At 40.9% G+C, this 15,786-nt stretch overlaps 1 protein-coding gene across 1 annotated transcript in view; it reads right to left on the bottom strand.

Moving 5' to 3' along the window:
- Positions 1 to 392: 392 nt before the first annotated feature.
- Positions 393 to 15,786, bottom strand: part of LOC139557424 (V-set and transmembrane domain-containing protein 2-like protein) — a 36,166-nt gene continuing 20,772 nt past the window's right edge. The window contains exons 2-4 of the mRNA XM_071372216.1: positions 10,428 to 10,594; positions 8,807 to 8,851; positions 393 to 2,173 (exon numbers count right to left, since the gene is read on the bottom strand). Of these exons, the coding sequence (XP_071228317.1) occupies positions 1,787 to 2,173; positions 8,807 to 8,851; positions 10,428 to 10,594 (599 nt within the window). The 3' untranslated portion in view covers positions 393 to 1,786. The remainder of the gene's footprint in view (positions 2,174 to 8,806; positions 8,852 to 10,427; positions 10,595 to 15,786) is intronic.

Here is a 15,786-nt window from a genome sequence, read left to right as displayed (position 1 = left end):
AGCATGGCTTGACTGATTAGGCAGGCACTGCTTGGCACACCAATGGATAGATAATACAGTTGTGAGAAAATGAAATACTGTAAGACCGAATGTGTTGATTGCTGCTCAGGATACATGGGCGTGAGGAAGGAGACTGGTGAGAGAAAATGTGTGACTGCCTTATGAGTTAACTGTGATGGAGTATTCTGAATTTTAATAATAATGTCTCTATAATGGCAGCATACAAATCAGTGTGTGTTCGCATATAAATGATAGCAAGGTCAGACGTCGACTTTTCAGGAATGTAATACAAACATTTTCGATCTATCATCAACGTCTCAAGGGCTTACATATTACAGGTACTGAATTATTAAATATATTCTGAAGGCAGATCACATTCAAGTCACAATAGATAGGTTCATGTACACTTTATTTAATTTGATAAAGGCATACATTTTGTGCGAGACCAACATCCTAGAAGACATTCTAAAATGTACAACATTTTTACAATGATTTCTTACAAAACATCAAAGCAAAGTTTAGAGCAAGAAACAATTCCATTATCCATCAGGTCTTTCTCACAGTAACATTATCTGTTGGGAAAGCACAAAACACAATGAACAGGTTTTACTTTATAAACATTGGTGTAGCTCTGGTTGGATGGAAATCATGACCCACTGATATTAACCCATAGAACCCCCCCCCCCCCCTCTGGACTTACCATGGAGAAACAGCGAATGAACTGCTCAGAAAACAAACCCAAATGAATAAAGCAACAAGTAACCCTTCCAGCTTATACGTCTCCTTAGATGATTGAAAAAGATTGTAAGAAAACATGTTAAACATGCACTTTTTATCATTATATACAGTAACATGTACAGTGTAGACAATCTAGAGCAGGGATGGGCAACTGGCAGATCAAACCCAAAACAATTTATTGAAATAAATAAATAGGAACTAATTTGGGGGAATTGACTGTTGAGTTAGGTTGTGCATCAGCAGTTTTTATCTCATGTCAGTCACTGAAACTCACTCAATTAGCTACACATTTTTAGATTAGTAAATGAGTCTAGCCAGCAATCTAAATGTAGTAATCATGGCCCCCCATCTTTTTTTTTTTTTTTAGGTCACTCTCACTCAGATATATTAACATGGCATAAGTCAGAACACAATCTGTAGAATTGCAGGAAATTAGCTGAAACACTGCTAATATTTGTCTCCACCCCATGGCTAAATTAGTAAAATTGCATAAAATGTGTTATAAAATGGCAAAATCTTTTCTACGCCCCATGGCTAAATGTGTAGAATTGCAGGAAAGTAACTCTAAAACAAACAAATTCTCTCCATTGTTAAGAGTGGGGGACGCTAAAATGTTTTGCTCGCAGGGTGGGGGGGGTCCCCCAACAAAAGGTAGCTTAGGGTGAAAAACACTAAAGCCGGCTCTGACTGCATGTGTGGGTATGGATGTGGGTGCGCACACTGGCCACTCATGATGAGTTCAGATTTTTTGTGGCCCCCATCCCCATCAAAGTTGCCCACCCCTGATCTAGAGGGTTGTGGTAAAGAGAAGGGGTGGGAGAGGACTTGGGATGTTTTTGATGGGACAGTGTGAGGGCAGAGGTCAGAGATATAGGACTGAGGTGGCACTGAGATATAGTCCCTTTGGTGTCTGGAGCAGTGGTAGGGGTGGGTGAACAATCAGCTGGGATGAATCAGAGGTCTGGGTACATTGCGCTGCGGCCCTCCGGGACTGGAACTACCCACCCGGGGTGTGGGGCTGAGGCCAGACCAAAACAGGCAGAGGAGGCTATGGGTGAGCTGTGAGGTGTAGAGGACAGCTGTCAGTACAGTCAGTAGCGCTGCCAGTCTCAGCAGACCTCTTCCTCAGCTCCCTGACAGTGCCTGTTGGTTTGTGGTGGGCTGCTGGCGAGTGCTTGCCATGCTCCGGCTGGTGCCTGCTGCTCGCCAGGCCCTTGGTGTCCTGGGGTTGGAAGTTTTCTCCATGGTGGCGCAGCTTCGGGTTCTGGTTTCTCTCTGACTCCACCTGCAGGTAGGCCCTCACCTTGTGGTGGCGGGCGTTGCTGTCGGTGTCGCTGAAGTCGATCACGCGGCACTCGTATGTGCCCTCGTCAGACGGCTTCACGCTGGACAGACGAAGCTTGTGGGAGATGTTGCTCCCGGCAACCTTCACCACCTGCAAAACAGACCAACAAAATGATATTTCAACATCCAAGAGTTAAATTATAGATTTTGGTCCATGACTGTATACCCTATCTATTACAAACAAAAATTTGAAATCCTCACATCATGATATCTCAACCCTAATTTGTCCTCCAGCTGAATTTCTCATTCAGATCTGAAAATACTCCGTGTCTGTATCTGTTGTTATTCAATTTGCTCCAAAAAACAATAAACTTCCTTGTGCACCATCACCCCCTTCTCTGTCCCTGCATCCTCTGTGTGTGTGTGTGGATGAGCCAGGCTGACTGGTCCAGATGAGGCTGGCAGACAGCTCTGTAATGAAATGCTGGCTGCGTCACCACAGATGCACCACAGTGCAACACTTACAGAGCAGCTGCCACCGCCTCCCCAAGCCCTGTACTGCTGGCAGCCCCACCGAGCCCAGTCGAGTCCAGCCACCCAGCCCCTGCGCTCAATAAAGCTGTCTGGCAACCAAACAGATTGAGTGGGCATGTGAGGAGGCATGTACACACACACTCAGAACAATGTCCTATTATAGGCGCCAGTCCCTTTGTTTCCATGTTGCAGACAGCTGTTCCATTTGCTCCCTTGAACAAATGAGGAGATGCTGTGCCCTGCATGCTGTACATACAGAACATGCCTTTACTGGGTAAGGATCTAATAGTTCAGTGGCTTATAAAACGCTGTGAAAAATATATTTTATGGTGTCTGTCACGCCCTGGCCTTAGTATTCTTTGTTTTCTTAATTATTTTAGTTAGGTCAGGGTGTGACATGGGGAATGTATGTGTTTTTTGTAGTGTCTAGGGTGGTTGTAAGGTTTAGGGGGTTTATTAGAGTAGTTGGGTTTATGTTTAGTATAGTAGTCTAGCTGTGTCTATGGTTGAGTGTAGGTATCTAGGAAAGTCTATGGTTGCCTGAATTGGGTCTCAATTAGAGACAGCTGGTTATTGTTGTCTCTGATTGGGAGCCATATTTAAGGCAACCATAGGCTTTAGCTGTTTGTGGGGAATTGTCTATGTCGAAGTGTTTTGTGTCAGCACTGATTTTTGTATAGCTTCACGGTCGTTTGTTGTTTTGTTTTTTCCTTCTTTAAAATAAAAGAAGATGTACTTTCCACGCGCTGCGCCTTGGTCCTCTCTCAGTCCCGTTGACGATCGTGACAGTGTCAGATCTTAGATAACAAAGTGATCACATGCTGTTGGAATGTCATTGGTTGTGACGCACCAAGATATAAATCCAGTTGTCTTTATTAGCTTCCTCCCACTCAGGTAGTGTACCCAAGGCTGATGATTTGTCTGTGGCTGTCTATATATTATCAGTCCAGAGTCCTCTAGGCTTACAGAGAAAATAACACAATCACATTCAACCTTAAGACCAATAAAACAGACCAAAATACTATTTTAGGACTATAGTTAGTACAGTGCCTTGCAAAAGTATTCATCCCCCTTGGTGTTTTTCCTATTTTTATTTGGATTTCATGTAATGGACATAGACAAAATAGTCCAAATTGGTGAAGTGAAATTTAAAACATAACTTGTTTAAAAAAAAAAAAAACTTTGCTATGAAGCCCATAAATAAGTTCTGGTGCAACCAATTACCTTCAGAAGTCACATAATTAGTTAAATAAAGTCCACCTGTATGCAATCTAAGTGTCACATGATCTCAGTATATATACACCTGTTCCGAAAGGCCCCAGAGTCTGCAACACCACTAAGCAAGGGGCACCACCAAGCAAGCCGCACCATGAAGACCAAGGAGCTCTCCAAACAGGTCAGGGACAAAGTTGTGGAGTACAGATCAGGGTTGGGTTATAAAAAAATATCCAAAACTTTGAACATCCCACGGAGCACAATAAAATCCATTATTAAAAAATGGAAAGAATATGGCACCACAACAAACCTGCCAAGAGAGGGCCACCCACCAAAACTCATGGACCAGGCAAGGAGGGCATTAATCAGAGAGGCAACAGAGACCAAAGATAACCCTGAAGGAGCTGCAAAGCTCCACAACGGAGATTGGAGTATCTGTCTATAGGACCACTTTAAGCTGCACACTCCACAGAGCTCGGCTTTACGGAAGAGTGGCCAGAAAAAAGCCATTGCTTAAAGAAAGAAATAAGCAAACACGTTTGTTGTTCGCCAAAAGGCACGTGGGAGACTCCCCAAACATATGAAGAAGGTACTCTGGTCAGATTAGACAAACATTTTGCTTTTTGGCCATCAAGAAAAACGCTATGTCTGGAGCAAACCTAACATCTCTCATCACCCCGAGAACACCATTTTTCATCAGCAGGGACTGGGAAACTGGTCAGAATTGAAGGAATGATGGATGGCAGGGAAATTCTTGAGGGAAACCTGTTTCAGTCTTCCAGAGATTTGAGACTGGGACGGAGATTCACCTTCCAGCAGGACAATGACCCTAATTATACTGCTAAAGCAACACTTGAGTGGTTTAAGGGGAAACATTTAAATGTCTTGGAATGGCCTAGTCAAAGCCCAGACCTCAATCCAATTGAGAATCTGTGGTATGACTTAAAGATTTCTGTACACCAGCGGAACCCATCCAACTTGAGCTGGAGCAGTTTTGCCTTGAAGAATGGGCAAAAATCCCAGTGGCTAGATGTGCCAAGCTTATAGAGACATACCCCAAGATACTTGCAGCTGTAATTGCTGCAAAAGGTGGCTCTACAAAGTATTGACATTGGGGGGGGGGGGAGGGGGGGGTGAATAGTAATGCACGCTCAAGTTTTCAGTTTTTTTGTCTTATTTCTTGTTTGTTTCAACAACAAAAAATATTTCGCATCTTCAAAGTGGTAGGCATGTTGTGTAAATCAATTGATACAACCCCCCCCAAAAAAAATTCATTTTAATTCCAGGTTGTAAGGCAACAAAATAGGAAAAATGCCAAGGGGGTGAATAATTTCGCAAACCACTTTAGGCCTGCATGGTTTAGTATAATCTCAGCATCAATAGAATATGAAAATACTTCAACTCTAAGGCCATATACAAGGTGCCGGAAAGCTGATTGGTGTTTTCAGTCTGGTTGATGCCATTAGCTATACTTGTGGGGAAACATGAAAGGCTGGTATGCATCCATGTCTGCTGGAACCGATGACTCTGGGCTGGAACTCACGACACCGTTTTACCAGCTGAGCGATGGTCCAGTGGCATCCTCCTCCACACCACAGCTGGTGGTTTCATTATGGTTAGTCAGCAGCAGCTAGCCAGCCAATAGGGAAATGAACCAGGGAGGAAACATCAGATCAGAGATAGGCTTAATCTTTTCCTGGAGACGATGGAGTAGAGGGAGAACCTGGTTTATACTCCTCCACACACAGCAAGATGAATAGCTGCTGTTCGAGCACAGAACTAGCTGTTAACAAATCATTACCCTCAGTCAGCCTAGTGGTAACAAGGAACTACACCACGCCAGATGAGCTATCAAAAGTTCCGTTGACTCTCTAATCATTCTTCAGCAGGGAGCACCCAGTCTCTTTTTTAAAATTAAGACAGCAGATCGCACTTGTAAAGACAGCAGTTGTAAAGACAGTGTTGTAAAGACAGCAGTTGTAAAGACAGTGTTGTAAAGACAGCAGTTGTAAAGACAGCAGTTGTAAAGACAGTGTTGTAAAGACAGTGTTGTAAAGACAGTGTTGTAAAGACAGCAGTTGTAAAGACAGCAGTTGTAAAGACAGTGTTGTAAAGACAGCAGTTGTAAAGACAGTGTTGTAAAGACAGCAGTTGTAAAGACAGTGTTGTAAAGACAGCAGTTGTAAAGACAGTGTTGTAAAGACAGCAGTTGTAAAGACAGTGTTGTAAAGACAGCAGTTGTAAAGACAGTGTTGTAAAGACAGTGTTGTAAAGACAGCAGTTGTAAAGACAGCAGTTGTAAAGACAGTGTTGTAAAGACAGCAGTTGTAAAGACAGCAGTTGTAAAGACAGTGTTGTAAAGACAGTGTTGTAAAGACAGCAGTTGTAAAGACAGTGTTGTAAAGACAGTGTTGTAAAGACAGCAGTTGTAAAGACAGCAGTTGTAAAGACAGTGTTGTAAAGACAGCAGTTGTAAAGACAGTGTTGTAAAGACAGCAGTTGTAAAGACAGTGTTGTAAAGACAGCAGTTGTAAAGACAGTGTTGTAAAGACAGCAGTTGTAAAGACAGTGTTGTAAAGACAGCAGTTGTAAAGACAGCAGTTGTAAAGACAGTGTTGTAAAGACAGCAGTTGTAAAGACAGTGTTGTAAAGACAGTGTTGTAAAGACAGCAGTTGTAAAGACAGTGTTGTAAAGACAGTGTTGTAAAGACAGCAGTTGTAAAGACAGCAGTTGTAAAGACAGTGTTGTAAAGACAGTGTTGTAAAGACAGTGTTGTAAAGACAGCAGTTGTAAAGACAGTGTTGTAAAGACAGTGTTGTAAAGACAGTGTTGTACAGACAGCAGTTGTAAAGACAGTGTTGTAAAGACAGCAGTTGTAAAGACAGTGTTGTAAAGACAGTGTTGTAAAGACAGCAGTTGTAAAGACAGCAGTTGTAAAGACAGTGTTGTAAAGACAGTGTTGTAAAGACAGCAGTTGTAAAGACAGTGTTGTAAAGACAGTGTTGTAAAGACAGTGTTGTAAAGACAGCAGTTGTAAAGACAGCAGTTGTAAAGACAGCAGTTGTAAAGACAGTGTTGTAAAGACAGCAGTTGTAAAGACAGTGTTGTAAAGACAGCAGTTGTAAAGTTTGGCGCATTCATGCTTTACTGAGAGAAGAAAAGAAGACCTTGCACCATCGTACTGTACTGTAGCCTCTGTTTTCCTATAGATCTGAAACACACAACTGTAGCAGAAGCAAGTGTACTGACAATCAAACCACACATTTCTTGTTAACAAACTATAGTTTTGGCATGTCAGTTAGGACATCTATTTTGTGCATGACAAAAGTCATTTTTCCAACAATTGTTTACAGACAGATTATTTCACTTATAATTCACTGTATCACAATTCCAGTGGGTCAGAAGTTTACATACACTAAGTTGACTGTGCATTTAAACAGCTTGAAAAATTCCAGAAAATGATGTTATGGCTTTAGAAGCTTCTGATAGGCTAATTTACATCATTTGAATCAATTGGAGGTGTACCTGTGGATGTATTTCAAGGCCTACCTTCAAACTCAGTGCCTCTTTGCTTGACATCATGGGAAAATCAAAAGAAATCAGCCAAGACCTCAGAAAAAAATGGTATACCTCCACAAGTCTGGTTCATCCTTGGGAGCAATTTCCAAACGCCTGAAGGTATTACGTTCATCTGTACAAACAATAGTACGCAAGTATAAACACCATGGGACCACACAGCCGTCATACCGCTCAGGAAGGAGACGCCTTCTGTCTCCTAGAGATGAATGTACTTTGGTGCGAAAAGTGCAAATCAATCCCAGAACAACAGCAAAGGACCATGTGAAGATGCTGGAGGAAACAGGTACAAAAGTATCTATATCCACAGTAAAACGAGTCCTATATCGACATAACCTGAAAGGTGCTCAGCAAGGAAGAAGCCACTGCTCCAAAACCGCCATAAAAAAGCCAGACTACAGTTTGCAACTGCAGATGGGGACAAAGATCGTACTTTTTGGAGAAATGTCCTCTCGTCTGATGAAACAAAAATAGAACTGTTTGGCCATAATGACCATCGTTATTTTTGGAGGAAAAAGGGGGAAACTTGCAAGCCGAAGAACACCATCCCAACCGTGAAGCACGGGGGTGGCAGCATCATGTTGTGGGGGTGCTTTGCTGCAGGAGGGACTGGTGTACCTCACAAAAGAGATGGCATCATGAGGGAGGAGAATTCTGTGGATATATTGAAGCAACATCTCAAGACATCAGTCAGGAAGTTAAAGCTTGGTCGCAAATGGGTCTTCCAAATGGACAATGACCCCAAGCATACTTCCAAAGTTGTGGCAAAATGGCTTAAGGACAACAAAATCAAGGTATTGGAGTGGCCATCACGAAGCCCATACCTCAATCCTATAGAAAATGTGTGTGCAGAACTGGAAAAGTGTGTGCGAGCAAGGAGGCCTACAAACCTGACTCAGTTGCACCAGCTCTGTCAGGAGGAATGGGCCAAAATTCACCCAACTTATTGTGGGAAGCTTGTGGAAGGCTACCCGAAATGTTTGACCCAAGTTAAACAATTTAAAAGCAATGCAACCAAATACTAATTGAGTGTATGTAAACTTCTGACCCACTGGGAATGTGATGAAAGAAATACAATCTGAAATAAATCATTCTCTCTACTATTATTCTGACATTTCACATTCTTAAAATAAAGTGGTGATCCTAACTGACCTAAAACAGGGAATATTTACTTGGATTAAATGTCAGGAATTGTGAAAAATAGAGTTTAAATGTATTTGGCTAAGGTGTATGTAAACTTCTGACTTCAACTGTATATATATATATTTTTTTTTAAATACATATATATATATGTAAATACACATATATATATTTGTTTTTCCCCTAACCCTACCACTTATTGTATAACTTTTGTAATGAGGCCTCTATTGGACACTAAATGACCAACAAGACAAACAAAGGCGTAAAATAGACGCCAGACAGGTAGGAGATATAACATATAATGCAGTAAAGACTCACACTTATTTTGGTAGCATCCTTTGACATCTCATCCTGGGGTACAACCTGTAGGAAAATATTTCAAAGAATGAGAAACATTAGACATACTTTTATAACATTTTCTCTATTGCGTAAAAATTCCTCACATCAATGAGTCCACTTCCAGGTAATTTGATCAGAGCAGAACATAGATAATGGGCCTAATAATGCCTACTTTACAGGTAATTGCATCAAAAAGGTACAGCTGGACTCAAAATTACATAAACCCAGTGTTCCACTGTGCATAGTCTGCATACTGTATGCGGAGAATCACCACTCTATTCAGAGCAATAGATCTAGAAGATGAACCTGTGTTTCCCCCCAAGGTACTCATCTCCACATTCTTAGTATAACTCACATTTATAATATGAATTCGAAACCAAAAAAAGTACGCAATACATTTCAACTTGAGAGGAACCAATATATTATACTGTAGACATGGTTCATCCAGGAAAAGAGTGTAGGCCTGACTACATTACAACACAGACGGTACACTATTCTAGGCCAGTAGCACCACCTGGCCCACGCTCCAGCAAGGGAGGCATGGTGTAGCACAGCCAGTCCTCCAGGGGCACGTCATGAATAATGAATCTGAGTGAGGTGAGAGGAAGTTTCTTTACATTTCTTCCTTTTCCAATTAAAAAGTGTCGAAAGACAGCAGGAGGCCTGGAAAACTTTACGTCTTTATGGAAAACCTGCTCTGCTTTGCCCAGCTCAGGTAGTCCTCCTGATGAAATATTTCCTCAGCCTCCTCTTCTGTTCTTGTGCCTCCGGGGCACCTGGGGAACCTGCTGCTATTTCTGCCTACTGCAGTGATTCATGTGTGGTTTGTTACCTGCTGCTCACCTCACTCAGTTTAGCTCTGTGTACTTTATTAGTTGGTCCTGATTCTGACCTGTATAGCTGTGCACGATGGCACACTAAAGATTGGGACTGAGTAAAGGAGTTTGTGTGCATATTTGTGTCCACTACTTACTGCTATTTGCTATTTACATTGTGATTTGCAATGAGGGAGAATAGGAAGACTGTTCCACAACTATCCATGCTCTGCCGCATCCCTGTGATCACTGATCACAGAACACCTCCTCAGCAACATTCTCTAAGCAGTGACAGAGAACGAGCAGTCTCTTAATGTGTTGAAAATCCCAAATTGTATGCATTGTCAACTTACACACAGCTCCGACACACACACTTACCCCACCAGACATGCCACCAGGGGTCATTTCACAGTCCCCAAATCCAGAACAAAATCAAGAAAGCGTACAGTATTATATAGAGACATTATTGCATTGAACTCCATTCCATCTCATGTTGCTAAAAAAAAACAGCAAATCTGGTTTCAAAAAACAGAAAAGCAACACCTCACAACGCCTCTCCCCTATTTGACCTAGATAGTTTGTGTGTATGTATTGATATGTAGGCTACGTGTGCCTTTAAAAAAAATGGATTTATTGATTTATTTCCATCCTTGAACTGTTCTTGTCTATTAATGTTCTATATTATGTCTTGTTTCATGTTTTGTGTGGACCCCAGGAAGAGTAGCTGCTGCTTTTGCAACAGCTAATGGGGATCCTAATAAAATACCAAATAGCATTCTAGCTACCTGATTGGTGGTCCAGGGCTGTTTCTCTGTCCAGTCTCTGTGGTTTCTGATGTACCACCACTGGATCTCCAGGGAGTAGGAGGGGCCTGCCCCCCGGAAAGAGCACGCCATCTCCACGTCCTGACCACTCTGTGCTGTGATGTCATGGGGAACTTCTGTGAACACAGCTGTATGGAGAAAAAGCAGTTGGCTATGAAAAAGATAACCCAGTCCTCTCTGAAGACAATATCATCGCTGTTTTGCTCTTTGATTTACAGTGATAATACACTGTGATTGTAATAGTCTCAAATAGAATGTTGAGTTAACCCTAGTAATAGTGTGCATAAAGAAATTGTCTTTCCGTGCTATAGGCCTTCTGCAAATACAACACTCTTTTAGGAACACAATCCATAAAGACTTGTGTTTCTAAGCAACTATGAGGCATTTAAATCATAAATCCTCATTTACTAGATAAAACATTTCTATTTTGATGAATCTCATTGTGCTCACCTGGCTTGCTATTTAGTTAGTTATTATTCAATGTTTGTAATAAAAAGTGTTGTTATTAATATTACCACTCTGCATGTAAACTAAAGAAGGCATTACTGCCAAAACAGCTCCCTTGTTTCTATTAAAGAAGCAATACTATTGTTTTTGTTTTTCAGTTAAGATATAGCTTTGAACTATAACAGACAGCTTTGGTATAGTTTCAAAAGTAGTTCTGATACGCAATGTCATAACTGATTAGTTCAGCCTTGCTGAAGGGCTGGCAAACTAAAGAGGACTTGGGTGTATCTCTCTCCAGCATAAAACCACACTCAATCTGTGATGGAGTGCTTACTAAACCAACGCTCAGATAGTTTACACACAGTGTAAATATGCAGTGCAATAATAATACAGTTTACATAGCCTGTCATAAAAATATAATGTAATAATACAGCTGCAAGCAGCAATGGACGGGGTTCACAGGATAACAGAAAGAACACAAGATCAGTTGGATAACAAAGCAAGCACTCTGTCATGTATGAACTATCTTAATTTATGTGCAATCAGTGAAAGCTTTACAATGTTTATCTCAATACCACAAGCATGACACAAGTGAAGTTTAGTCTAGTGCTCTAGGTTGGTTTGAATGCAGCAGGTAATCATTCTTAAAGTCATCACTTCATGTATTGAGTTTATATACTGAACAAAAATATAAACGCAACATGTAAAGTGTTGGTCCCATGTTCCATGAGCTGAAATAAAAGATCCCAGAAATGTTCCATATGCACAAAACTATTCTTTCAAATTTTGTGCACAAATTTGGTTACATCCCTGTTAGTGAGCATTTGTCCATCACCAAGACAATCCATCCACCTAACAGGTGTGGCATATCAAGAAGCTGATTAAACAGCGTGATCATTACACAGGTGCACCTGTGCTGAGGACAATAAAACGCCACTCTAAAATGTGCATTTTTGTCAAACACCACAATGCCATAGATGTCTCAAGTTTTGAGGGAGTGTGCAATTGGCATGCTTACTGTAGGAATGTCCACTAGAGCTGTAGCCAGAGAATTGAATGTTAATTTCTCTACCAATGTCGTTTTAGAGAATTTGGCACTATATCCAACCGACCTCACAACCGCAGACCATGTGTATGGCTTCGTGTCGGCGAGTGGTTTGCTGATGTCAACGTTGTGAACAGAGTGTCCCATGGTGGGACTATGGTATGGGCAGCCATTAGCGACGGACAACAAACACAATTGCATTTTATCGATGGCAAATTGAATGCACAAAAATACTATGATGAGATCCTGAGGCCCATTTTTTTTAAGGTATCTGTGATCAACAGATGCATATCTGTATTTCCAGTCATGTGGAATCCATAGATTGGGGCCTAATGATTTTATTTCAGTTGACTGATTTCCTTATATGAACTGTAACTCAGTGAAATCTTTGATATTGTTGCATGTTGTGTTTATATTTTGTTCAGTATATATCAATTCTGGGTTCAATTTGATTAATGGATTAGCGTTATTTTCATGATATTTCACATTGTTCGTCTGCATAATTTATATCTAACATTTATTTGCATGAGACAAAGTCCACTTGATCAACAGTTATTGCTCTAGTATCCTATGGTGCCACTGGTGCCAATATATTGCCACCAACTGGTCTGGTGCAGCCATCGAAGGTTGCAGTGACTTTATATCCACACAGCTTCTGAGCACATATACATAAGGTTAACCCAAATTTCATGGCCCCATGTCCATCGGTTCAGTTCTTATAGCCCTGGCATGATGGTGCCATCTAGTGGTGTAGGTTGGCCAACTTTTAATGCAGCAATTTATCATTCTAATTAATTGAGTCTATATACCAAATCTGGAGTCAATCTGATTTATGTTTCAGGAGAAGAAGAACTTTAAGTATTTTTAGCATTATCGTATGTGCTAATCTATAGGTACAGTGCGGCCATATTTGAATGCAGCAACAATATTTTCTCAAAACCATTAGACTGATGTAAACCAAAATCTGGAAAGAATCTGACAAATGGTTCATGAGGAGAAGATGATTGCAAATGAATTTGAATATTAGCATTACATATGCAAAGAATGAGTTGTTAAGTTTCCTTGTTTTTTGAGATAGAAACATTTAGTGTTATAGCGATGACAGGTTTCAAGTTGTTAGGCCACTGTGGAGTGGATTTACAGTGGTTTAAACTACTTATGGCTTGGGGGCAGTATTTCGACGTCTGGATGAGAAGCTTGCCCAAAATAAACTGCCTGTTACTCAGGCCCAGAAGCTAGGATATGCATATACAAATAGAACACTAATGTACTTGGCCTCTTGCTCAGTTGTGCACCGGGGCCTCCCTTTCTACTCCTCTTTCTATTCTTCACAGAACAGCCAGTTTGCGCTGTTCTGTGAAGGGAGTAGTACACAGTGTTGAACGAGATCTTCAATTTCTTGGGAATTTCTTGCATGGAATAGCCTTCATTTCTCAGAACAAGAGTTTCAGAAGAAAGTTCTTTGTTTCTGGCCATTTTGAGCCTGTAATCGAACCCACAAATGCTGATGCTCCAGATACTCAACTAGTCTAAAGAAGGCCAGTTGTATTACTTCTTTAATCAAGACAACAGTTTTCAGCTCTGCTAACATTGCAAAAGGGTTTTCTGATGATCATTTAGCCTTTTAAAATGATAAACTTGGATTAGCTAACACAATGTGCCATTGGAACACAGGAGTGATGGTTGCTGATAATGGGCCTTTGTATGCCTATGAAGATATCCTTTTTTTTTCTTTATCTGCCGTTTCCAGCTACAATAGTCATTTACAACATGAACGTCTACACTGTATTTCTGATCAATTTGATGTTATTTTAATGGACAAAAAATTTGCTTTTCTTTCAAAAACAAGGACATTTCTAAGTGACCCTAAACTTTTGAACGGTAGTGTACATACAGTGGGGATGCAAATTAATTACTTAAAAATCATACAATGTGATTTTCTGGATTTTTGTTTTAGATTCCGTCTCTCACAGTTGAAGTGTACCTATGATAAAAATGACAGACCTCTACATGCTTTGAAAGTAGGAAAACCTGCAAAATCGGCAGTGTATCAAATACTTGTTCTCCCCACTGTAGTCAAAAAAGTGAATTGTTAATAGTTTCCTTATTTTTTAAGATATGCCAAACTTAACATGGTTCATCATGGTAATATATTTGATGACCCCCAAACGTTTTAAGTTCATAGGCCATTGTGGAGTGGATGTACAAAAGATGTAAATAGACACGTAAAATCAGATTTCCTGATTCGTCAATAACTCAGCCATCTCTTAAAACTAGAACCCTTAGATACATTTTTGGACTTAATGAATTATATATAACCATTGATTCTTATAACTTGTGGATGCCACATGAGCTTAGTTCAACTGTCATTCCCCATCAGAACCCAAAATATAAGTTTGTTTTACTCCAATGTTTGTAAAATAAGTAAATGTAATCAAACACTGTATAGCTTCAACAGATGGTTAAAACTATAATCATGGAGGGTCATCATCGCTAGCTCTGTCTATGAATTTGAGAGTGGTTACATTCCCCAGGCCCACCCCACAGCATTTTTAAACCAAAATTAAGGTGGGGTGACCCTTTGTTATTGTTTCAATTAAGAATTCTAGCTTTAACCAATCCCTTAGCGTTTCTCAAACTAAGTTAACAGATGTATTTGGACATAGGTTTCATTAGAATATGTTTTTCAAAGGTTTTCAAAAATGTCCTAGGAGGGAAATCCTGACAGACCTTATGGGCAAATTTGTTCATCATGCACACAAGTTTCAAGTCTTTAGGTCAAACAGGGCGACGTATATGTGAGACTGCTTATAACAGTGCCCGTTATAGGTCAATTGGTGCCATTCTTTTTGACCAAGTTACTCATGGCCTCTAGGTCTTACTCACGGCCTCGAGGCCTCATGGCTTTTCTGTGTGCCAAATTAGAAAACAAGGTACCAGTCTATGCTTGAGTCATTTGACCATGTTAAGAAAAAAAGTTAATAAGAATTCAGACAATAACAGTGTGTTCACAGCTTCGCTGTGAACCCCTAAATATATGCCATTTAGCACACACTTTTATCCAAAGCGACTTACAGTCATGCGTGCATACATTCTACACATTCGTGGCCCCGGGGATGTAAGCCTGCATTAAATGTTTACTCTTGCCCACGTGGATATCAGCTAACCTACTGTCAAAAGAGCGTAGCACATTCTGAAGTAAGAACATCTTCTGTTTCCCACTGTAATTCACATGGAAGTGGAGCTAGATATGGGCCTCCTTCCAGACATCTGCCTGGGTGGGAGGAGAGCGGGGAAGCTGCCTGGGCTGAGCTGGCTCCTCTCCATGTATAACACGGGCTAAAATCCCCCACATGGGTAAACTAGCTTTAGCAGAATGAAGACATCAGTTTTTCTGATCGCAGCACATCTGCCTATCAACTGGGCCCAAATCCTCTTAAACACTCTCTTAAACACATTTTTAATTTGCAGCTAATCCCCTTCATGGTGACAGAGGCTCAGAGGAAGCAACCACACAACCCCACTGGTGTACTGCTGCTCACACTGTTTGAAATCTGTCTAACACTGGTGAAAGTGTCTTTCCTCGGCAGACAACGGAGTCAGCATGGCAAACCATTGTGTTCTAGGAGTTACCTCCAAAAAGTCACAAAAAACTCAAGTGGGTAGCACAATATCAAACTCTAGCAACGCCTCAAAAAGTACACTTTCCACAGGGAAGTGCTGGAACATAATTGGTGCTTCCTAGAAAACACTACCCTCAAAAATCACATCAACCTTGAGTATTCATGAGAGACAGAACTGCATTCAATGTGAGACACAGAGAACAGG

This window comes from Salvelinus alpinus, chromosome 28 (genome assembly GCF_045679555.1).
Source record: "Salvelinus alpinus chromosome 28, SLU_Salpinus.1, whole genome shotgun sequence".
Lineage (NCBI taxonomy): Eukaryota > Metazoa > Chordata > Actinopteri > Salmoniformes > Salmonidae > Salvelinus > Salvelinus alpinus.
The sequence above is the reverse complement of the archived record's forward strand: the minus strand, read 5'-3'. Positions and strand labels throughout refer to the sequence as shown.